The sequence below is a fragment of the Nesoenas mayeri genome, assembly GCF_963082525.1.
Source record: "Nesoenas mayeri genome assembly, chromosome: 4".
Lineage (NCBI taxonomy): Eukaryota > Metazoa > Chordata > Aves > Columbiformes > Columbidae > Nesoenas > Nesoenas mayeri.
Window position 1 is genome coordinate 18,617,255 of NC_137540.1, and position 24,987 is coordinate 18,642,241.

Below are 24,987 nucleotides of genomic sequence, written 5' to 3' on the forward strand. Positions count from 1 at the left end.
AAACCCTAAAAAGCTTCCCAAGTCCTTCAGACATCACCGAAACAAAAGCAAACCTTTCTGGTTTCAAACACCTAGGGGTTCATGCTAACAAGCTCTAATGAGGCATGCTGCAGCATTTGGAAAAATAAAACCAGAGCAGTTTACAAGGCTGCGTACTGAAAAGTGAGTGGCCTGGGAGAAATCTGGTTTCTCTTTATCTCTTCCCCTCTCTGCCTCCTGAGCCATCACCTCCGGGTGCCGCCGGAGCGGTCCCTGCCCAGCACAGCCCAGGCTCATCCTGCTCTCTCCAGCCACTGCCCCGGCAAGATGCAGACACTCAAATATCTGTCAGAAGCTTGGCAAGCACAAGAAGAGCTGGTTAAAGGAATGCTGCGCCAAATAAGCATTATTGATTGACCACCTCTCTTATTTACCCTAAGCGTTTTAAGCACTGTGCATCCAGGGGATGGTATTTTAAGCCAAGAGCAAAAGCATCACCATCAGCTCTGCTCTCAGCACCTGTGCTTGGGTCAGAGCGATGCTTGTCCTGCAGCCCCACAGCTGGAGCAGTTCTCTGCTCACATACTTTGGCTGCAAAAAGAAGTACCTTCTTTCCAGCTCTGCACCACTTGGTTGGCCTTCAGTGGTTTGTGAGGACAGAGTTATTTGTGCAATGCTCTGCCAGCCTCACACAGATCATGACAGCCCCTGAAAGTCCACTCACAAGGGAAAATAAAATAATAATGGCTTTTAAGTCTTCCACACATCAGGGAATGGGTGACACCCATGCTGGGCCATCCTTACATACAGAAATAGGCTGGGGGAAAATGTCATCTCCACAATTTGCAAGGTGATTGGTAAGACGGGAAGAAGTGCTGCATGCAATTGCAGTGATTGCATCCCTTCACCTTCCAGGCAACCCAGTGCCAGGGAGATTGGTGTGCAAGGGGGAGCTCACTGTTTGCTCACATTTTGGCTACGGAAGCCCAGCTGAGCCTGTGGGTGGGCTTTAAGAATACAAAGGAAGGGACAAAAGGCCACAGGAGGAGCATGGGAGCAGGAGCATGGTGCCACCAGGGCCGCTCACCGCTGCTCAGCAGAGAGCAGCAGGCAGCCTTGTGTGGGTGCGTGGCGAGGGGACACCAACTGACGGATGCTCTCTGTCCATCTGTGCTACTCCACTCTTGTCCTGCTCACAGCCCATCATGCAACATCTACCAGCTCCTTCCAAAAGACCTCAATAGGTGGGCACCAGAGATGGGGGAATGGTGTCACAAGAAAGAGGCAGTAAATAAATAACAAATATATATTTCCACAAATGGTCAAGCTGTGGGGTTGGGGCTTTGGGGGGTTTTCCTCTCATTTTCCTTTTCATTGCCAGACAGATCTACAGAAGCCGACTGAGAAAATATCCTCACCCAGATGTAACATTTTGCACCTTTCCTGATGCTCACACCTTTCATCCCTCCTTCTCCAAGCTGAACAAGTGAAAACCTTTGAGATGCTTTTGAGTTTGGATATGTCAAAAAGAGAAAAATCCTCAACCTTCTCACATCCTCTATAAAACAAATAAGAATTATCTCATTCCACAGATAAGGAGGCTGAAAAAACAACAGATAGATTGGAGCCAAATAGAACTGAAGAAGTTGCCGAAAAGCAAGGAAATCATCCAGATTTTCAGCTGCTGAAGCGGGTGCCTTGCTGTCATTCCCCTGTCCCTGAGGAGGCCTCACGCATGCGGGAGAACAGCTCTGAAAAGCAACACTATTGTTTGCTAATGTCAGTAGTAGAATATAAAGCAGAAACAAAAGCAGTATTTTTCTTCCCATCTCTGTCCTCTCCTTTCTATATTTTCCTTCACTTCACCAGCAAAGAAACACTTGCCTATACAGACATAGAAAAAAAAAATGAAGATAATCAGGCAATTTTCCATCTCCAATCAAAATGGCAAGTTTCCCTTTGATTATAAATTCCAAATAAAATTAATATTGTTCAGTTTCCTTTGAATGTTTTATGAAAAGCAATTGCCATTTTTCATTTGTGTCTGCTGGCTTCCTCCCTGCACATTATTTTCACTCCAGGCCTTTCCAAGCATGCTTTGTAAAAGCATTAACTGATATTCATCCGACACGGAGCTGCTCTTTCCATTTCTCTTTCAGTTTAACAGAACCCTACAGACCGCAGTGAGGATGATTTTGAGCCATCACACTGTTTCATACACCCTCAGTCTCTTTTTCTGTGTGAGAGAACCCTCTTATGGAAAGATGAGGCACAAAACCAGCTCTCCCTTCACAAAGGGCACATCCTTCCAGCCCACAGATGCGGCTCCGTTGTGCCCTTATCAAGATTAAAGAGGAGAAAAGAGGCGAGTTTGGAGCTTGCATGGCTCATGACGCTACTGCGGAATATCCCCCTGCAGCTCTTTTGTGCTAATGAAGGCATAATAGGAAAATTTTGCTAAGTAGCTAATATGAGAACAGAGACAAATTGTAGTAAGACACAGTATGAACACTTTGTGTCCCTACGTTGCATCTCAGAAATACCCACAAAGTTTGCATTAGATCAAGGAACACTGCTTGCATCCTAGTAAATTTAAAAAGTATAATGGAGCCACTGCACTTGATTGCTAGGTCTACAGGCGTCGTACTGAGGGATTCAGTACCTGCCCCCACTCCACCACGAGGGAATAGAGCTGCTGAAGAAATCAGTGATATCAAACACGCAAGGGTAGACCTCTGAGTGTAATTCAAGCTCACGAGTCCCATCCAAGGTGTTACTGAATAGATAGGACCACTTGTTAGATTTGCTTCCGGATGGCAGTGTTAACTATTTCCCAATTTCACAGTATGTGAGTGTCAGGATATCAAAGGGATCAGCTCACCCCTTTCCTATGGATGTTACCCAGCTCCAAAGACACAAGAAACTAACGAACAACAAGCCACAAATGCTCTCTGCTCTGGCCTGCTCTGCACCCAGGGCTGATGTACGGCAAAGGGGGGAGGCAAAAACAGCCCACAGCCAGGCAAGGAGAGATGTTGTGAGAGTGAGGATACCTGGGCTTTTGCATTCCTTTTGCATGAGGACAGCAGTGCAATGCACAAGGGTATGCGTGTGCCATCCCCTATCAGGGAAAAAAGAAGGCCACACGGTAAAATAAAGGCAGATCTGACACAGCAGTGTGTTTTATGCTCCATTGCCTGCCAAAGTGAAAAGAAGCAATATTCCCAGTATGGTAAAGGCCAGCTCTCAATGTTCTCTTCCACGTTAAAATCTTTAAGGAGGCAAATTCTATAATTTTGAAGATGTTTGTGATGCTAAACCCACACCAGAATGTAAATAAAAAGTAGCAAAAGCCAGACTTGCCTTGTTATCAACTCTGCCAAAAGCACTGTGTATTAGTTGCGTAACTAGCTGGCTGCAGCATCCTCAGAATTAACTAAAAATCTGGAAGAAAAGGAGCAGGAAGAATGGCAATGTGCCATGCAAGAGATGTTTATTCTTTCCAGATAAGACAACAAAAACAGAGATGCTAACGTAGCCAACAAACACTGCCCATCGCATGCGCTTCTATTTCTTTATAGTCTGTTTATCCTGTCAGCTTAATTAAAGGGTTAATTAAAACTCTCCATAACCCAGAAGGGAATATTTTTGAAAAAGAAACTCGACAAAAATTGTTCCTTCATTGCAGTCAGTGGACTTTTTGTAACATACTATTATTTTCAATCTGTGCCCTGCGAGAAGGAAGATTACAGCACGCTCAATCCTACCACCTGCACTTTGCAAGAAGGAGAAGAGGTTGACTGGGCTGGGGAGATGTTTTGCAATCCAGCCCCACACCTGCCAGTGGGGACAGACAAAGGCGAGATGGCCACCAGCCTCCCACACCTCGCTTGGAAAAGGCTCTCAGGGACCTCATTTTCCTGAGCAGCGTTGGATGCCTCTTGTGAACTGTAGGAGGATAAAGAAGAGGAAAACATTCCTATTTTGGATGTAATTGAAAATACGTTTTTCAGTCACTTACACACCGTCTCCAAATAGCTTTTTTTCTCTCTCTCTAATTTAATCATCCTTTCCACTGGCTTCTGAAATTCTCTGTATAGACAGTGACATCTAGTGAAGGAAAACTGAACTCGTGCAAACACAGAGTTGCACCTGTGAGAATCGAGACAGGCATTTGGAAATGCTGGAATAGAGATCACCAAGGGTCACTTGCAAACAAGGCTGAATTACAACCCAGCAGAAACTCATTTATTCACCTAGCAACAAAAATCGAGTGCTTGCGAAGCTCTGCATTTCACTTGCCTAGGGTGAAAAAAAAAGAAAAAAAGAAAAAAAAAATGAAAGCAAGGTTCAGTTCACAGGACATTTCTGATTGCCAAAGGGGCTGCCAGGTGCCGGCTGAACACACCAGCACGTGGAAGGAGGCAGCGATGGTGGATCCCATCCTTATCAGGGTACCTGCAACAGCCACGTCTGCAGCGCCAAAACGCCCGTGGCAATCCCAGCCTTCACACCTCAGGACACGCAACAAAGCCTCTGTCCCCATCATTGCAATTATTGGAGCTAATTTGGGGGAGGAGGAGGGCAGGAGCCTGGGAAAACTTGATCGGTTGTTGAGGAGTGATGAGAACCTGAGTGTTTCTCACTGCTGCTATTTAAAAGTCACATCCCTCTCCACTCCACGACCACACAAGGCATGTGGTCTTCCCAAGAACCCTTGTTGAACCCCAGTGTGCAAACAGCTCTTAATGAGCCCCACGTCTTTTCTCACATTGGAAGAAGCATGTCTTTGACAGCAGAGGTGTTTACATTCAGGACTAAGCAAAGCAGTCGAGCTGTGATATAGGTAACAAGCAGCAGGTCTCAGAGGGGTTGTTTCATACACTCAGCACCACAATTAGCCTGAATGTTGAGAACAGCTCTACCTCCTCTGCAAGAGTTTCCCCCATTACCCTGACAAGTTAGTGATGGACACGGGAAGCAAATCCAACCTCTGACGTAGGTGCCCCTCATGCTGTGGTAAAGGTCCAGGAGAAGAAAGAGCAGGTTCCCAAAGCTGGAGGGAAGGCTGGAGCACAGACAACGTGTTGATTGCCTTCCTGAGAGCCCACTGCCTCCAAACCATGGCAAAGGTAGCTGACACCAAATGGAAAAAAGAAAAAACAAAACAAACACACAACCAACAACACCAAAACACACACCAGCTGGGAAATTCACTTGCAGTGGATTTTAGAATCATAGAATCATTTTGGTTAGAAGAGAGCCTTAAAATCATAGAGTCTAACCATAACCTAACTGTAGCACTAAACCATGTCCTTAGGAAACTCATCTACACATCTTTTAAACACCTTCAGGGATGGTGACTCCACCACTTCCCTGGGCAGCCTATTCCAATGTCTTTCCATGAATACAATCTAAACCTCCCCTAGTGCAACCTGAGGTCATTCCCCCTCATCCTATCACTTGCTACTTGAGAGAAGAGACCAACATCCTCCATGCTACAACCTCCTTTCAGGTAGTTGCAGAGAGCAATAAGGCCTCCCCTCTACCATCTTTTCTCCAGGCTAAACAGCCCCAGATCCCTCAGCCGCTCCTCATCAGACTTGTGCTCCAGACCCCTCACCAGTTTAATTGCCCTTCTCTGCACTATCTACAGTACCTCAATGTCTCGCCTGTACTGAGAGGCCCAAAACTGCACACGGGATTCAAGGATGCCTGGTTTGTCACCAACACAAGGAGGTGCTCTTGCATACGAAGCCGGTGCCTGTCATCCTATAATCTCCTGGCACTCGGGGGAATGAAAGGGGATAATTTTGCAGCCATGGAAGAAAGACAGCAGGAATAGGGGGTTTATTGCAAGGTGAGAAACTCTAAAAAGAACGGGGAAAAAGAGTCAAAAGAGGAAGAAATGAGCTAAGGGATAGGAACAGCAGCACTTCTGAGCACAGGCATTGCTGCTTTTGTGGCAGTACAAAATAAAGTAGAAGATACAACAGTGATCATGAGGAGATCGCTAAAATGTACCTTGCTGTTTCTAATCTCTGTGCAAACAGCACGGTGAACACCGCTGGAGGGATCACAGGTGCCGGCAGGTGCTGTTTTCCTGCTGGCACATCTTGCTCAGACTCAAGAAGCCCATCCAGTTTCCAGGGTGAGCTCAGGATCCCTGCGCTGGCCGAAGGCAGCCCCACACACACCCAGGAGATGACCTGGGAGCAGCACCGCATGAGTCTAAAAGTAACCTGCCTGTTGGGCAGTAATTGGAAAATGCATAAAATAGAAACTGCAGCAAACACCATTCGAAAAACAAATAGCCCCGGGGTCCCAGCACCCCCAACCTGCAGCTAAGACAAGACCACCTCTCCCTGCAAGCAAACATCAGCAGGGCATTGCAGATACTGAATAAACTATATTTCAAATAAAAAGTGCCATCACCCAAAATGATCATCATCTCGTATTTGATTGTTATAAATATATAGCACTTTTTAAAAATTAAATATAAGCTGCTGTGGAGTTCACTGTCTCAGTGGAAGGCACTGAAGGACTCAGACAGAATTTGCTGGAAAATGCACAGTGCTTTTTAACCAAGGTGTTTTGGGAAAGGCCCTGCCCTGCCACAGGCCTACACATGCAGCTGTGCAATGGGCGCAGCTGTGCTGAGCTCCCCCAGCACAAGCCAGCTTGGGCCAGACACCACACAATTAAATCAATGCAGGGCTCACACACACAAAAAGCATTCATGTTTTGAACCACATACAAAGCTCATCCCACAACCTGAAGCCAGACACATGAGCTTGTGGGGTTTTTTTTCTTTAAAACAGCCTCAGGCTATGTTTATTTCTCAGTCAAATCCCACTGTTTTCCAGGCAAGGAAATATGTGCAGAGCCTGCCTCAAGTTTTTGCAAGTAGAGACAGCTCTGCCCTTTGCCTAACACCTCACCTGGAGATGCAGCAGCATTTATCCTGCTCATCTCAGAATCTAGAAACAGAGCTGGCCTTCATGTTCCCTCTCAGTCATTTAAATTAAGATTATAGTATAGGCGGGAAGGTTTCCTTCAATAGGAGGCCATTGAAACTTAGAGTGGTACAACCACACTGTTTCATGAGTGCCATCAAACAGTGATTTCCTACATTTACCAGAAAAGTCAGTATTGCAACTGCAGAAGGTTTGGGGATGATGGTTTGTTGGCTGTGCCCACCAGCAGCAGCTGGATGGGATTTCAGTGGGTGGTGGCAAGTGGGTGTTTCTTTCTGCATGTGTCTGCCCTACCCTGTACAAAGAATAAGTGCTGACAGGAGTGCTAAACCCTGATGTCAGGTCAAGATGCTGCCCTTTGACACTGCCCTAAAACCCCCCCAGCTGGAACAAAAATCAGACCTTCACTTTGCTAGACTCTGGATCTTGAATGACACTGCAGGGGGGATGCTCAGTTTGGTCACGGATGGCAAAACAGTGGCTCTTCCCCTCCAGGATATGTGTTCAAGCCTCACTGGAGTCACTAATGATCAACCATCCCACCTTCCCTGTGCTCACAAGCATGTGTTCTGGTTCACAGGTTTGCTCTGCACCAGCCCACTGCAGGACCAGGTCACCAAGCTGCCTTCAAGCCACCCTCCGGTCCCTCCCCCGCAAGCCTCCTCCCTGCCTGGGGCTTGCTGTCCATCTCAGGAGGAATTTGCTGCTGTCCCGGACTCGGCTCGGTGGAGGGGAAACTGAGTCAAACTCAAACAAGGCCCTATTTTCTCGAGGTGAAGGGTTTTTCACTCTGCTCCCATGCGAAGCACAAGTTGTTCAAAACTGCCCCTCATCTGTCCAACATACAGAAATCCTGAAATCACCCCAAAATTCTAGTCCTTTTCTTTTTTTGTGTTTATTTGTTTTTAATACCACATTCTCAGTTCTGTTGCACAACTCTTTCACTGCCCTCGCCTTGTTAGCCAGTGAGTGCATCACTGCTTCACACTGAGATGCCAAAGCCAAAATGTCACATAAACACACACCTTTAGCAGGACCTCAGGGTCATCCCAGGCAACTCACCAATGTTTTCACGAAGTTGTCAAAAGATAATAAAACCAGTATCATTTATCTGGCTTCAGCCAGCTCCATAAGTCACTGGCTGCTCTGTGTCTTACCACCATGAGCAGGAGATGGAGGTGGCATCAGGTCTGGAAGTGAGGTCTGAGCTGTGGTGACACACCAAAACCCAGTGTGGTGAAGCACCAAAACAAGCAGGCTGAAGTTGGGGAGATTCGTGGATGGTAATGGAGGGATTCAGTATTCCCTCTAAAGCCAGCTGTGCCAGGCAGAGCGATGCTTTTATACTGCTGGAATCAGCATCCAACCGTGCCTTTCTCTGTAAACTGTCTTCTTGACTTAGAGCTAGGCAAAGTCTATTACTGAGAGCCCACATCAATCCTCTAATATCCTTGAGATACAGAGGCAAAATTAGAATTTCCATCAAAGAAAGAAACTAGAATATAATGAATTCAGAAAGCCCAGCTGCTCTCTGTGAAAAACAAGAGCAGTTTCACCCAAACTCCCATGTTTACCTGGAGAGGGACAGTACTTTTCCACATCTCATAAACCTGCCCTGGAAGGACAAAATCTATTCATAATTAAATCTATGTTCAATACATTGCAAGCAAGCAATTCAGAGAGAAATTGGCTATCAACTACATAGAACATTTTTGAAAGGTGCAAAATTCATTCTAGGTGGTATTTTCCATGACTTGTTCGCATTTCCTTGGCAGAGCAACCCCTCTGTCACACGGTGGTGAGAGGAGACAGCCCGGCCAAACACTTGGGAAGCTGCCGGTGATCAATCCTCATGTTCACGGCCAGGGATTAGCAAAACATCGGGCTTTGCCAGCTCACCTGCCCAGTGATCACTTAGTTATGTGCAACACAGTGCCCAGGACAGCTCCAGAAAGAGTGCAAAGCCCAAAAGTCCCCTTGCCACCCAGCCCCACCAGATGCTCAAGGGGACACCTCTGATTTGGTGTGTCAAGCGGTGAGGTCACCTACCAGCAGAACCAAGTGCTTCCCAGCCCAAATTTTGGGGTCCCCCACTCTGCTGAGGCCAGATGGAGCAGAGCAAAGCCTCTGTCTTGGGGATAGCCAGGATGCCTGGCAGGGCCAAGGGCAAAGCACCCCGGAGCCCTGCCAGATGGGTTACAAAAGCCATGGGGGGACACACCAGTGCAGGGGCACGTGTGACCAGTGACCGGGGCAGAGACAGATCTCGGGCAGAGGGAGCTGCCTGCAGCCCTGCCTCCGGGCAGCCCAATCACCTCACCACAGCCGAGCACACCCCCGGGGGGAAAGTCCAAGCCTCTGGCTCAGCTGCCAGCTCCACCACTCCAGCCCCTCCTCAAGTACAGATTTACTAGCTGGAAATTGCTGACTGGCTAGTTTATTTACCAAGACACCAAGGTACTGTGAAAGCAGGGTAATAAAGCGTGAAGAACAGAAGTTGTATTTATTTCCTAAGATGAACATTAACACCATTTTACCTGAGGAGTACAGTACTCAGCCAAGGATCCTCAGCATCTCCACATCAAGGACAACAGTTCTCCATCAGTACCCATCACTTTGCTTTTCAAGAGGAGCCTGGACAGCAGCAACATAGCTGAGTACATAAATATCCCATCTGTTACTTGCAGAGCAGCTTCCAAAATACAGTTATTTGGATAGGAAAATTCTAGGACTCTGATTTACAACTGTTGAGATCAGAGCAATATTTAAGTATTGAACCCCTACCACCGGAAAAATAGCTAAGCCTGTTCAAATAGGACTTAAGACAGGACACTGGATTATCTCAAGGCCTTTGACAGTCAGGTGCCCAGGTAGACCCTATTACACTTCACCTTCCACATCTCAAGCCTCTTCTGCAGAAGCACCACACATGCCAAACTACTCAGTGCCTGTGTTTACTGCAAGCCACACTGCAGTCAGTAAGTAGATTCTCCACCCCAGACCACAGCTGGGTAGGACCACAGCAAGGTCCTTCACTAACCCTTAACCAATGCCAGAAAATATTTGATAACAACTCAAAGCCATACAAAAACCAAAATGTTAAAGCTCTTTGGCACAGCCCTTCTTTCTCTTCCCCTCTCCTTCTAGCTCATACGTATCATCCTGGCAAGCTGGAACTTCAACCCCTGCTTGGAGGTTGTTTTCTTCATGCCAGAATCAAACACATCATTTTGCAATCTGCTAAAAGTGGGAGGAAGAATGGATCCGAGCCAGACCTCCCTGAGACAGAGAACACAAGGAAAAAAACAGGAGAGAGTCAAAAGTCCTCTGCACAGCCTGTCCCCCAAAACTGTGCTTCCTCTGATGCAACAGAAGACACCAAACCAAACTAGGGTCACAATCCTACTCAGAGAGAACTATTTGTACCCTGAAGGAGAGAGAGAGAGGAAGGGAAGGAAAAAAATTATGCTCACACCAAGAAGAATCTCTCATTGTGGCTTAAGATATCTTCACCCACAAAGCAGTCACTGGGATGGAGGCTGAATCTTCTGTCCCTTGGAACACACTGAAAGAGCAGCATTTGCAGCCTCCAAATAGACAGCAGGGAAAGCCCCAGCACCAGCTGCAATGAATGATGCTGATAGGCAGCCCTAGCCCCACTCCTGCCTCTAAATACCTGCAAGATCCACAGGGTCAGTACCTCCCCAAATTTGGGCTCTGCAGGGAAAAACATTTATCAAAATTAATGCTGCACAAACCCTGGGCTTTTCAAAGTGCTCACTCTACCTGCCTTGTGTTCCACTCCTACATCACCAATAATTGACACACACCACTGGGTAAGTGCTCCAGTACCCACCAGTGAGTCAGGGGGGCATGACAACCCTACCATGTCACACAGAGCCTGACCTAGAGTCCTCCAAAAACCATGACACCATCTGATAGCTCTTTAGAAGCTATTACCAAAACACTAATAGTCACATTAACAACCTAAACAGATAATGTGCCCATTTCTGTCTTCTCTCAGAAGACAGACTAAGGGTTTATTGCAAATATTTTCCCCCATGTGCTAAATGGAAATGAATTACCCTCCCCATCCCTCAGATGCTGGTGAGCATGGCAGCACAAGTGGCTGCAGTGGCTATAGGGAGAGCTATTCACACACCAATTCCCTTCAGCATTGCTTGTATTAAAAAAAGGAAATTAGAATGGATTTGCCCCAATAAGCTAGATACCAGGTCTTTGGAGCATAAATATTTATTTCAATAATTACACTAAAAGTAGGTTCAGTGAGTTACTGAGCAAACCCAGCCAAAGGCTGGCTGCCACATATAGAAGTGTTCGAAATTTTGACCCAACAGGCAGACACCTACTTCCAAATATGAAGTATCACAGAATCACAGAATGTTAGGGATTAGAAGTGACCTGAAAAGATCATCTAGTCCAATCCCCCAGTACTCTATTTAATCATCTGCACTGCAGTGTACATTCATATCTGAGATGAAGTGACATGATGTGTGTTTATTTAACAAGATGTCAGAAATGTCACTGTCATTCCCTCTCTCCTCTTTAGGTATGTGGAAGACTTTACCATCTGCTGCCCAGGCTTATTGCTACTCATTTCTCAGGGTGACAGATATTGGTTTAAAGCAGCAAAACTCCACTTTTCTGAGATGCTTTAGTCACTGAACCACTTGAGAAATCAGAGCTGAGTGATTTGGAAAGCTATCTCACCCATCTATGGCAATACTGCCTGTTTTAAACATCCATCCTCTGCCCTGCTGCTACCTCAGATGAACCTGTTTAGGAACAGTCTCCCTCCAACCCACTGACATCCCCACATCTGCCACCAAGTCCTGGCTTGCAGCTGCTGCCCAGGTGCCCAAGACCATGGTGAGGCATGGAGGGGAGAGCTGGTGAGCTTGGCTGGGTGTGCGCCGGCACTCCCAGGCTCATTGCTGAAGGAGGTGGATGCCCACAGCAGGGCAATGGTGCGGACGTGAAGGGCTCCTGGGGATGTGGCAGAGCAAACGGGCATCCCAGGGGTACAAGGGACCGCACAGGAAAGCAGCCAGCAGTGCTGGCAATGGCTTCGGTCACAGGAGAAACAAGAAGGTGCTGGGATGCGTGTGCACCATGAAGTCAGAAACCACTGCCCTCACAGACGCCCGCACTGCGCAGAGACAAACTGCCACAGGTTCTTTTGCTGTTAATCCACAGTTTGTGATATTTCAGTGATTACTGTCCACCCCCCACAGGATCATATGAACAAGAAGTGTTTCCTTTCAGATCATGCTTTTTCAAGATGAAAGCACTGACAGTGTTAGGACAGCAGCACCAAACACAGCACAGTCTCCTTCCTGACATGCGGGAGGAGCTGCCTGACCAAGGTGGAAGGATCATTATCCTCACCTCAGTACTAATCCTGAGGAAGTAGAGTTTGTGGAAATCACTGGTTTTACTACATGCTGGAAAAATGTTAGCCATACATGTATCTTTAATAGATAGCATAGTTCCACTGGGCCCGGGATTTCCACAGCATTGGAAAAGGATTAACAGTCTGTCCACTAATCAGGATGTTGGAAACTTCAGCATCTCTGGGCTAAGAACAAGTCAAAAGGTTAAGAAAAAAAGCATCTCCCACAGTCTATGCAGGCTGTGGCCTGGACACCTTCTCTCCCCTTGCTCACTTTTGCCAGCTAATGGAAACATCAGCCAGATGTGCATGTGACAGCTGGGGCAGAGAAAAGAGAGAAGTTTCTTTGGAAAGCTGAATCACATGTTCCTAAAATTAATTGCACCTTTTGTGTATTTTCAGCAGGATTTTATATTCCATGGCAGGCTATTAGGACTTTTGAATCATCCCTAGAGACGTCAGCCAAACACTGATTCATATTTTGGAGCTAAATCACCATTCTTCCCAAATCCCGAGGACAATGCAATAGGTGTGGAAAACAGCTTCATGCATCAACAGTAACTTTTATTTCTTTCAAAACCACCTTCATTATTGTCACACTGGCTCAGCCACACACAGCTTAGGAAAGACAACACCCAAACCAGCACAGAAAAGCACATTCAGTACAGCGGGGAGCAGGAAACCTTCTCTTCGTCCTACTCCTCAGTGATCACATGAGGTGGCTTGGCCTACACCCAGCTCCTTGAGTCATTATGGTAATAAACTGAATAATAAACATATCATACCTTCCAGTCATTAGTTACTTAATGACCGCTGAGCTCTCTGGACAGCGAACAGCCAGGAGGCTCCATGAAACCTGCTGGAGCAGGAGGTGGGAGCAGCAGCAGGGAGGACAAGCAGTCACCTCTGGGGACAAAGGGTTTTCCCATAGGGCAGGAGAAGCAGAATGAAGAGCCACCAGGCTCGGAAGCACCCACATGTCAGTGGCCACTCAAGAGGAGCTGAGGACACAGAGCTCAGAAGTGGGCCCAGCTGCCTCGCCTCCTGAGGAGGACTGGAAAGTCAGCAAAGCAGCTTCCCTGTCACCAAGTCCATCATTTTGGCATCTGTCAGTGGTATTGTGGCAGATAATGCAACAAAACCCGAGTTACCTATCCCCTATTCTTTGCCAAATCACAGCAGAAATGGCAGGACTGGTAGGCTAGCTCATGGAGTACTTGGATCACCAACCAGTCTTTCCTTACAGAAGTGTCTGCCCTTCTAGAAAGGGGGAAAAATAAGCTGGTTACAGAGCATCACGCACGACTGGCATGGAAATAAGCTCTCAGTCACAAGTTTGCCCTTCTGCCAAGGAAGCCCAGGCTCGAGAGTAGACGAGCCCAGTCAGGCACTGAGTCTGGTTAGAAAGGAACCAGGGCTCACCGTTCTGTGCGGCAACCAAGCCCCTGTCTCTCCCATGCAGATTTAAAGCAGAGCAGATATGAATCAGAGTTGAGAGATCGGCAAGGGGTGGTCAGTGTGTCTGAAAGCAGAGGAAGCCAAGCTCCAGCCCTTCCCTCCACGGTTCTCCCCTGTGCTGGCAGGTCTCTGTCAAGGGCAGGCAGCATGACTGCTTCATTTCACAGAAAACAAAACTCAAGAAGTTAGTAGGGTACTAACTACTTGCCTTAAAACATTGTTTAATTATCTTTCCCATTCTTTAGTTATCTTCATTTAAAATCATTTAATCATTAGAGTATCAAACATTTTGCTTAGGGAGGGGCAGATGAGCCTACACATGGCCAGGTGTAAATTTAAGCACCTAACTCTAGGACCCGCCTTTGAAACTAGCAGCTTTGTACATGTTCCAACGTACTCTCTTTTTTTAACAGAAAAGCAGTGTAGAGAGAACAACAGTGTCAGCAGAGGGCCTGTGAGACTACCATCATCTATGCTTTGACAATCAAAAAGGAAATGACGAATGAAGACAAATAGGAAAGACAGACAGAGAGATGAAACTAAAGACAAGAAAAACAGAGTAGCACAACCCTTCAGGGATGAAATCAGGGTGGCTCCTAACTGAAATCAATCAGAGCCAAGAGGGTTCAAAGCATCAAAATGGTACAGGGCACCAAAAATAAGTTATAGGAGTGAGAGGGAGACACAGAAAAATCCAAAATAGGGAAGCAAAGCAAGGAAAGAGACCCCTCCCGAGTTTCACCCTAGGGGCACCCAGAGACCCATCTTGTGTCACCCGGGGTCACCACAAGACCCCCCCGCATTGTCACCGTGGGACCCTCCCGCGATCACCCCAAGACCCCCCCCATTGTCACCCTGGAGCACTGCAGGGATAACCTGGACATCCCCCAGTGCCACGCCCAGGCATGACATCTCTGAACCCCTGGCAAGCACCTTCCAAAATCCAGGCAAGAAGTGTGGTCCCAGGTGTCGGAAGAAAGATAACGTGCCTGCCTTGAAAAGGTGAGGAAAGAGTTACCGTGGGAACCCTTGTGCTATGAAAATCGGAGCCATTCCAGTAGGAATGCAACAGGGAACGATCTGGTGAATACCAGGGTCTGTGACTGGAACAGTGACAGAGCACAGCTGAAAAAGGGACAAGGGCAAATTGGCAGTGGGCTGAGTCACCAGGAAGGCTGCATGCAGGATGCAGCAGAGAAGCAATGCACCACTCCAGGCTCTGCCAGTTCTGCGCCCATCACAGGCACCTCGATTCTGGGCTGGGGCAGGCAGGGAGAAGCTCAAGAAGAGAGCAATAGGAAAAAGAGATTTAGAAGACATGATCTGAAGGAAGGAAGTTTCTTTATTCTAGAGAAAAAAAAAAAAAAGACCAAGGGGCCCATGACAGTCAATGTTCAAGTAGATTAAAAAGCTGCTAGAAGAAGGGCAACGATCAACTGCTCTTGACATCTCCCAGAACCAAGGCAAGACGGAATCACCTTCCATTGCTGGGGAAAGCAGGGTAAGCTGTTATGCTTAGGACGGATAAGCACCAATGTTATCCTAGAAAGTCAGAGCTCTCATCACATCGGAGCACTGACCCAATGGAAAAGATGAGTCCTGTCTTTCTGATGACACGCAGCATTTGCTCCAGAAGGCCAGTTTAGTCCCCAGAGATGTGATGACTTCCTTTCCCATGTACCCCAGGTGTGCCTGCCTGTGTGCCCAACAAAAATCTTTCTGGGAGCTCTGAGGGGCTGTGAAATCCTCTTGCTGGCAGCTTAGAAAGGGGTTGCACATCACCCACAACAGCAGCCTGCAGCTAATTCATCCTGATGGCACAAAGAAAAAAAGCAAGGTTCCGCTCCAAAACTTGACTTCAGCTTGGCAGTGGAGCCCAGCCGGTGTTTGTCCTGCGCTGAAAAAACTCCTCTGTCTTGCCTCTCGTCTCCACAGGCTGTAGCTGCCCTGTGCCGAGCAGGCAGCAAGCTGGAAACACCCTGGCAGTGGTATTGAAACACCAAAATTCAGAGAGCAGCTGTTGTGCCTCGCTGCCAGTCCTCCTGGGCAGGGAAAGTCTGCGGACAAGAGGGCTGAGCACACGAGTTTTTAAGCAGACCCGGGTCTAACACCGTTCTGCCTGCCTGGTCTAGCTCCCAGAGCAGCATCTCTCACAGAACTCATCCACCACCCATGAGCGACCTCTATTTTGTCAAACACATAAAATATGCAACGTTTCAGAAAAAGTCATGTTTTCACAAGGAGAGCCCACACCGAGCCTGTTCTGACCAGCTACGGTCCCTGCCTGAATTTACGCAGAGGAAACCCAGCTCCCCTCTGCCCCCCCGCCCCACGGGAGGCCCCGGAGCCCCTCGGCTGGCGCAGGAGGAGGCAAGGAGCGGGTATCAGGCCGAGGGATCCCCAGACCCCCGCTTCGGGGGCCAGATCTCCATTATAAAGAGTCACTCCCCCATCGCCCCACACCCAGCGCTTCACAGGCTCCCATGCAGAATGCTGCTACACGTAGGACAGTCACTTCGGGGGAACGCCCTTCCCTTGCGCGGCGACGGCCGACGTGGAGAGAGGGGTGCGAGGGCTCCACGCTGGAGGCGCGCAGCCCACGCCGCTCCCGCCTGATGCAACGCTGCGCTCCCGCCTTATACAACGGCGCGCTGAGCGGCCGCCCCACGCGTGGGGGAACCCCACTCCGTGTCCCCAGTGGCTCACATGGCCACGGCTCAGCCACCCAGAACCACCCGGCGGGTGGGTGGGTGGGTGGCGGGGGGAGACCACAGGTCCACCGCCCCCGTACTGTGACGTCCGTGGGAACAGAACTCTCCCCTCTCTGACGTCACAGCGGAAAACCTCCATCGGGCGAGACCACTCCACGGCCGCGGGGGAGGAAAGAGGAGAATGAATTCGCGGCCCCCGGCGCAGCGCCCCCAGCCCACGGCAGCGCCAGGCGCGGAGAGACCGCGGGAGGCGACGCTCCGCCAGTGCCCGCGGCCCAGCTCGGTGCGGGCGGCAGCGGCCGCGGTGCATCGTTCCCCCCCGGGTGCAGGTGGTAGGTGCCGGATGTACCGGCCGCGCGGGCCGCCGCCGCGTCTATAAGCGCCGCCGCGGCGCGGGCGTGGGAGCCGCATATCGATCCGACACGTCCCGTCCTGCTCCGCCCGCCCCGCCGGGAGCATGTACCAGAGCCCCGCTCGCTGCCTGTGCTCGGCGCTGCCCGCCCTCTGCTGCGCCCCCACCTCGGCTTCTCTCCTGCCGCCGCGGTCCCGCGCCGCCCCGCCGCCCCTCGGCCCCGCCGCCCCGCGGGCAGCAGCAGCGGGGGGCCCGCCCGCCCCGGGGGCGCTGCCCCGCACAGGTGGGTACTGGGGGGACTGGGGCACGGGGGTGCCGGGCCGGGTCACAGCCTTGAGGCTCCGGGAACGCTCGCTCCGGGCCGCAGTCAGGGCGGAGGCATCTGGTTTCTCATCCACATCACCCCGCAGTGCTGCGTGTACCGGGGCTTTTGCTCTCTAAGTGCGAGCGGGTGACATCCAGCGACAAAACGACCCGAAGTGCTGGCGCTTACGAGAGGCTCTGCCAGGCACCCTGCCCTTGCTGCCGCAGGGTTTCGGCGAGGGCAGCTTCCCTCCCCTCCGTGCCAGCCCTGGCTGGGCGACAGGGAACGCTCTGCACCCCGGTGCAGGCTGGCTGGCTGCGTGGAATAAAACCGCATACACATGGGGTAACTCTCTAGATGTCTGAATGGGTCAGCGTGTTTTTCCCACTATCAAAAGTGTAGTGCTGGCTACTTGAACCGTTCTCTTCCAGTGTTGTGCTTTGTACAGGATGTACTGGACACGCAGTGTTTGTTTTGTTTGGTTTATTTGTTTGTTTGTTTTCTGCTAGAAACAGTGTATGGGAAAAGCCCAGCTTTACCTTCAGGCAGGCAAAGGTGATGATGCAAAACTATCAGGTTCCTCTTTGCCTATATCGTTGGGTATCAGTGATTTTGCCCCATTCTAATTCCCCGAAATGAGACTTGGAAAGCATTTGAGGTCCCACACGTCCTTGGATGCATGCTGTGCCTGGAGTCCATGTGAGGACAACGCCTTGGCATGCACCGCGCTCCCTTCCCTCTGCCCGCTGACCTGTGACGCACCAGCCGGGCCCCTGCAGTTCAGATGCAGCCTTAAGCCATGTCTGTCAACAAGCAGCTTGACTCTGACTGTGGCTGAAAATGCATACCCAGAGGAGAGGCTCCTGGTCAAAGCTGGGCAGGCTGCTGCTGGTGGGATATATCTGGGGCTGTATTACTTACCTGGCATGCAGGAAATCCTCCTTCTGGTCCTCAGTTGGGGTAAAGTGTTGGTGCTGTTACAGAAGGGGTCTATGGGTGAGGCTGTGTTAGGGTGCTTAGAACTTCTCCTATTCAAGGAAGGCCAAAATGATAAACTACAGGATTGATTGAAGCTTTATGGAGCTCCAGTGAAGAGGAGCATATGTGTCTGAGAGCCGTCTGCTGGCAGAGTCGAGCTCATGGTTTGAGCGCTCATGAGGAAAAGGGTTTCCAGAGCTTGTGCCGGGTATTGATTCTGTGTCTTATTCTGGGCAGGATTTGAGGCTCCCTCTTTCTGGTGTTGCCTGTTGACTAGGCAGCACCTCCTTTGCTGTGACGAGCTCTCTGAAATTCCCTATATGAGGTCCCGACTCCCCTGTGCGTAAGGCTGGCCTAGATGCCGAAATCAGGACTCAAACTCTAAGCAGCAGCAACCGCTGCTTTGAATGCGGGTGTCCCGGGGCTGTAATCCCGTTGCTGGCCCAAACAAGGCTGTACATGTAGTATGATACCCTGTAGTGCAGAATTTGTCACGTGGGCGTGTTCTCTGCCAAGTTTCTCCTAGAACTGGTGTTGCAGGGAGGTCGCCTCCTGCCACTGCCAGCCTCCTCGGCCATGGGGGCTGATGGAACTACAGACCGGGCTGCAGGTGTGGTGGAGCCATTCACCTGGCAGAGAAATCCCCACGGTGAACAAGGTGCGGGCTTTCAGTCAAAAGCAGTGCTGGGAGGCAGGAGATGAAAGGAAGGTGAACCAGAATGCTGCCCACCTTACCCAAAAGGTAAGGGCCATGGCCCTGATACCGCTCTGCAAGCCCCCTGGTCTGCCTGCATGCTGCAGCCCTCATCTTTGAAGCAAAGTCTTTAAAACAAAGTCTGTGACTGCTTGTTGACTGATACACTACAAGTTTGTCTCCTCTCTGCTATGACTGGATGACAGAAGAAACCTTGAACTTTGCACTGTGTTCTCCTGAAGGTTAGGGAACAGTTTAAATTCCTCCCCTGTCCTTACTGTGCTGAGGCACCACCCTTGCTGAGAGGAAGGTTTTTTTATTTTAAGTATCTTGAGTAGTAATTGGTGAGCTGGCGTTCCCTATTGCAACATCACACCAAGTGAATCATGTCCGTGTTCACCATCCGCTGCTGAAGTGCGTGCTCAGGAGACCGCTTGTTCTGCGTACATCAGCACCGCTGTGTCACAGCACTGGCAGCAGATGTTATCCCAGCAAGTCACAGGTCATTTAACTCCGACTGTAAGGATCCTGGAACGGTGACCTTGGACTTGTCTCACTGCCTTATCTCACTGCACATGTTAAGCACTGCAAAAATACTAAACAGATTTTGTTTGGAGTTTCAATGTTCAGGTCGCTGGTCTGGCCCCTGTTCTACAAAATAATCCAGTCTGTGCTATGATGGTTTCAGCACTTTGGGGGGAAAAAAAATTGTGCAGTTCATTGGTCAACTTAAGCTGGAGTCTTCCTGCAGGAGTCTCCCTTCAGCCAAGGGCTCCCAAGCCACCTGCCACCAGCCTGAAAGCATTTGATTTGCAGCACAGGCTTTCACCCAGCTTTCCCTGGCTTCTCAAGAGACAGAAGCTCTTCTTCATTCCTGAGACATTTAATGAGTTTAAAAGCTGTCAGACCTGTGTTGCGGCTGAGCTGTAGTACATCCCTTGCAGGTTAGGCTACGCCTGTCTCCCCATAAAGAGCTGGATACCACATCACCCCAGGGGCGAGGAGATTTGGACAATGCTCTGGCTTTTTTTTTTCAGCTTGGCAGGTGCATGACTGAACTTAGACTTTGTCCTACTGTAGCAGATGTAAGCTGCTCAGAGCTTTAGGGTAGTCTTTTGCTCCAGATGCATTGCACCCAGCTTCTCCCTGCCGCTACCTGGTCCCTTTCGATGCTCTCCCTGACTCAGGTCAAGCAATGAGCAACTTAGGCTCTTGCCAGTGGTTTCTTGGAGCAGAATAACTCCCTGTTCATTCATTTGGAGGGCCCTGCATGAGCCACGTTCATCCATGGCACGGCAGGGTCTGTGCAGAAGGCATTGCCTCTGCGTGGGCTTCCCACTGCCTGGCGCGTGCTGTGCCAGGAGGGAAGCATGAGAGGGGGGGTGGTTTTTTTTGGGGGGCCAGAGCTGTGTAGGGCTTAGGGCTCTGAGCTGCTGACAGCACCCCTGAGGGAGCAGAAAGCACTGTGTACTTCTCCCCAGTTGCAGCACTTAACTGTGAGTTGTACCTACCCCAAAAATAGGTGAGGAGCTCCCTGTGGAGCTTTCATTAAAAGCTCTATTGATTTCTCTGAGTTTCTGCATGGCTGCCTGGCAGCTCTGGTAGTGTGTAACCTGGACCCGTCTGTAACCAGCACAGAGCGTGCTTTCGTTCCTGCTTCCCAACCCCTCATGACTGTGTCAGGGTCCGGCTTAGGGATTTCATGTTTGTGCCCATTTCCCTCACTACTGAATGGCATTTCTTTTACTTCAGCTGCACTTGGCTTCTTGACTAAAATTGTAAACCAAGAAAGACTGCAGAAACTGAAACGCATGAAACACAGTTTGCTTAGGAAGACATTCGTGCTTGTGAGCCCAAGCTCACATCTCGGTTCAAGGAACTCCTGGTATTTTAACTAAAAGGATGGATATGGGGGTGGAGGTGGGAAGAGATGTCCTACATCCAATTTACATTGCCAATTTGTGACTTAGAATTGTTCAGAGGCAGTATTCCACTGGCTTATACATCTGAAACCAACTGGTTTTTAGTGTCTTTAAAAGTACCTCTTTTCCTAAAGACAGTGATATGAGATTCCTGCTGCAGGGTCTTTCTTTTCTCTTTTACTCCTTCTAGGTATGCTTATTGAACTTTTAGGGCATCCATCCTCCTCCATCCACTTTAGCCAGGTCTGTCACTATCCTAGGTCTGTCACCAGCTCTTATGATTGGTAATGCTACAGTTCAAGCTAGCAAAGGCTGAACACACAAGAGTGCTGGGAAGCACCTCGCACCTACTGCAAGATACGAGCACAAGATGACAAGTCTCTTCCATTCTTAAGTAACTCAAAGATACAAATAAACTTACTTAAAAACCAGTATGGGCCAATGCAATGCCACACAGAAGTTCTTTTGCTCAAAGATTCCTTCCCTTCTATTCTGCCCTGGTGAGACCACATCTGCAATATTGTGTCCAGTTCTGGGCCCTTCAGTTCCAGAAGGACAGGGAACTGCTGGAGAGAGTCCAGCGCAGGGCAACGAAGATGATTAAGGGAGTGGAGCATCTCCCTTATGAGGAAAGGCTGAGGGAGCTGGGTCTCTTTAGTTTGGAGGAGACTGAGGGGTGACCTCATTAATGTTTATAAATACATAAAGGGTGAGTGTCATGAGAATGGAGCCAGGCTCTTCTCGGTGACAACCAATGATAGGACAAGGAGCAATGGGTACAAACTGCAACACAGGAGGTTCCACTTAAATTTGAGAAGAAACTTCTTCTCAGTGAGGGTGACAGACACTGGAACAGGCTGCCCAGGGGGGCTGTGGAGTCTCCTTCTCTGGAGACATTCAAAACCCGCCTGGACACCTTCCTGTGTAACCTCATCTGGGTGTTCCTGCTCTGGCAGGGGTATTGGACTGGATGATCTTTTGAGGTCCCTTCCAATCCCTAACATTGCGTGATTCTGTGAAGACTACCTTTGCAAAGTGCCGTAAATTGACACAACAACGAAACTCTTGCACAAGAGGCAGCACTGACAAGTTGCTGCAGTGCAAGCACTGCTCTTCCTGCCCGTATTTGAAGGGAAGTCGAGCCTCCAGGCACGCTGCCGGGGCAGAGCGCTGGGCCTGGAGAAGTGCTAACACAGCCTCCCTTCAAGTCCTTGCCATGCTTTGTGGTAAGGGTGGCACTTCAGAGCAAAACTTTCCCTCCAGAGGAAGTGTTAGTGGTGGTGGAAGAGATCTTGTGGCGTGCACAGCCAGGCCAAGGACTTGCTGCAGAGATGTGTAGGAATATTACATGATGAGACTGTGGACAGGACTAACCCTGTCTCTGCATCCTTCTTTTACCTCGGGTTCAGGAACAGGCTCCTGCATAAACCACAAATTGCTGGTGCTGTAGCAAGGTTGTCCATGAGGCACCCGAGCGGTGGGAAGAGTCACAGTGGACATCTCTAATGCCAGCTTTTCCTTTCCAGTGTGTTCCATGGGAAACAGTACCAGCCGGCTCTACAGCGCACTTGCCAAGACGCTGAGCAGCAGCACCGTGTCCCAGCACCAGCACTGCCTGGAGCAGCTGGACTCGGCCCGGCTGGATCCCATTGATCCCAAGGATTTGCTGGAGGAATGTCAGATTGTTCTGCAGAAACGGCCACCCCGGTTTCAGAGGGACTTTGTGGACCTGAAGAAAAATGCTGCCAGTAACCACCGCCCCATTCGGGTCATGCAGTGGAACATCCTTGCCCAAGGTAGGAGTTGCCTGTAAGCCTGGGGTTTAACCTTGAGATCAAAGGCAGCAACAAAATCCTTCAAATGCAGAATTGTCTATACAGATGTGTCTATGTAGTTAGGCGTGCCTGGGACTGGCAAAGGGAGGGAGGTGAATTACCTGAAGCACAACTGACTGAGTGCCAGGGAAGGGAGATTTTCGCACTTGAAAATAAGAAATAGTGGCTTGCCTTCTGTTCTGCAGGAAGGAAGAAAAGGTCTCTCTTTGCATCTGTGAAGCCAGAGGCAGCTCTGAATGCCTGTCTTACCTGAACACAGTGTGGTCACAAAGCTGTGACCCATCAATTTTAGATAGTTGTTAACCTCCAGAAAAGACTCATCCTTCTGAAAGTTTTTTCTTTGTAAAGGTTCTCTACAGTTTTCTCATTAGCGTATTGGTGAGCTATTCAGGGATTCGCATCTGTTATGGGAATTCTTAATTCTTCAAAATAATTTTAACTGATTGTTTTCTCATTCTTAAGGTCAAGGCTGGGCTTTGACTTATGCAACAGCCTGATCTTAAAATCTTTAGGGGTGGGAAATCCTCCCCAGAGGGACTGACTTAACACTGTGCAGTTAAGTCACTCCTATAGCACTGCGGTTTTTTTCTTAGCCTTAAGCTGTGGCAGCCACATGTGGAAACACCACGGTGTAGTGGGTTGCAGGAAGAGGAGGAAGATGTCTTTAATCTAGCTTGTGCCTCTAAGGGGAACTTAGAGAGACTTCACTGTTTTGAGAAGGGGTTCTCAAACCCATTGACAAGCCTGGCACCTTTAAAGTCAGAAGCTACTCCTGCAAAACCCATCACCTGCATGTAAACTGGTGTGCACATGTTTTACAGAGAAAACAAGGAGTCGCAAAAGCCTTGGCTCACTTTCCATTACAAGTTCTGTTGCTGTGAAAGGCTGCCGGCTCTTGCGCTGGCTCCCGAGAGCAGTGCCTCGCCTCTGGCCTCTGCAAAACCTGCAGGAAAACAGTCTGTTTTAGCTATTGGTAACTTTTTCTTTTCCTCCCCCCTCCCTGCTAATTTCAGCTCTTGGAGAGGGTAAAGACAACTTTGTTCAGTGCCCCATGGAAGCTCTGAAATGGGAAGAGAGGAAGTGCCTCATCCTGGAGGAAATCCTGGCGTACAAGCCTGATATCTTATGCCTGCAAGAAGTTGACCACTACTTCGACACCTTTGAGCCTCTCCTCAGCCGACTGGGCTATCAGTGCACGTTCTTCCCGAAGCCGTGGTCCCCGTGTCTGGATGTGGAGCAGAACAATGGGCCAGATGGCTGCGCCTTGTTTTTCCTCAAGGACCGCTTTGAGCTCATCAACAGCGCCAACATCCGGCTGACCGCCATGAAGCTGAAGACCAACCAGGTGGCCATCGCTCAGACGCTGAAGTGCCATGAAACTGGAAGACTGTTCTGCATTGCTGTCACTCACCTGAAAGCTCGCACTGGCTGGGAGAGGTTTCGGTCTGCTCAAGGCTGCGATCTTCTCCAGAACCTGAAGAACATTACCCAAGGCGCCAAGATCCCTCTGATCATCTGCGGGGACTTCAACGCGGAGCCAACTGAGGAGGTCTACAGGGAATTTTCCAACTCCAGCCTCAACTTAAACAGCGCGTACAAGCTGCTGAGCCCCGACGGGCAGTCAGAGCCCCCGTACACCACCTGGAAGATCCGGCCCTCGGGAGAGTGCCGGCACACGCTGGATTATATCTGGTATTCCCAGCACGCCTTGAATGTGAACTCAGCCCTAGGCTTGCTGACTGAGGAGCAAATTGGGCCCAACAGGCTGCCGTCGTTCAATTACCCTTCCGATCACCTCTCTCTGGTGTGTGACTTTAGTTTTAATCCAGACCCCGACAGACTGCTGTAGTGTGTTGGAATGCCACCTGGTATTGCAGTGTCTTAACTCACCACTATGTTGTTTTAGACAAAACTTTTGAAGCTGGAAGCTGTTGAAGGGTGAGGAAGTACTGTTGACTAAACATTATTTTGGGCACTTGTTCAGAATTACACTTGCCATTCAGTGCTTGTTAATCTGGAGCCTCCAAGGGAGGAAGAAAGGTGTCAGTGTTCTCCTCGGGGTGTTCTTGCCATGTCAGGGTTTGCAAACCAGAAGGCAAATGAGCTTTATCCTTTTACTAACTCCCATGTCTAAAGATTAAATCCTCCTATGAATGTGGAGGACTTAGTACTTAAATCAAAACATGTGTGTTTGTAAAACAACTTGCTCTGACAGCATGCTAATTTTATTCATTTCATGTTAAGCTTGTGCAAGTACCAAAGGGAAAGAGGCTTGACTCCTCAGTGAGATTATCTTAAATGTTTTTCTGTTGCAATACACAGGAAGCATAATGAGTTCAGACATGAACAAATCTAAGCTCATAC

The 24,987-nt window shown here is 49.3% G+C and overlaps 1 protein-coding gene across 1 annotated transcript; it reads left to right on the plus strand.

Moving 5' to 3' along the window:
• Window positions 1-16,995: 16,995 nt before the first annotated feature.
• On the plus strand, window positions 16,996-24,472 carry NOCT (nocturnin; the record flags this gene model as incomplete). The annotated part of the gene is made up of 3 exons (XM_080343426.1): window positions 16,996-17,173; window positions 22,315-22,584; window positions 23,637-24,472. The coding sequence occupies 3 exons, from the start codon at window positions 16,996-16,998 to the stop codon at window positions 24,470-24,472; spliced, it is 1,284 nt and encodes a 427-aa protein (XP_080199552.1).
• Between the last annotated feature and the right edge of the window lie 515 nt (window positions 24,473-24,987).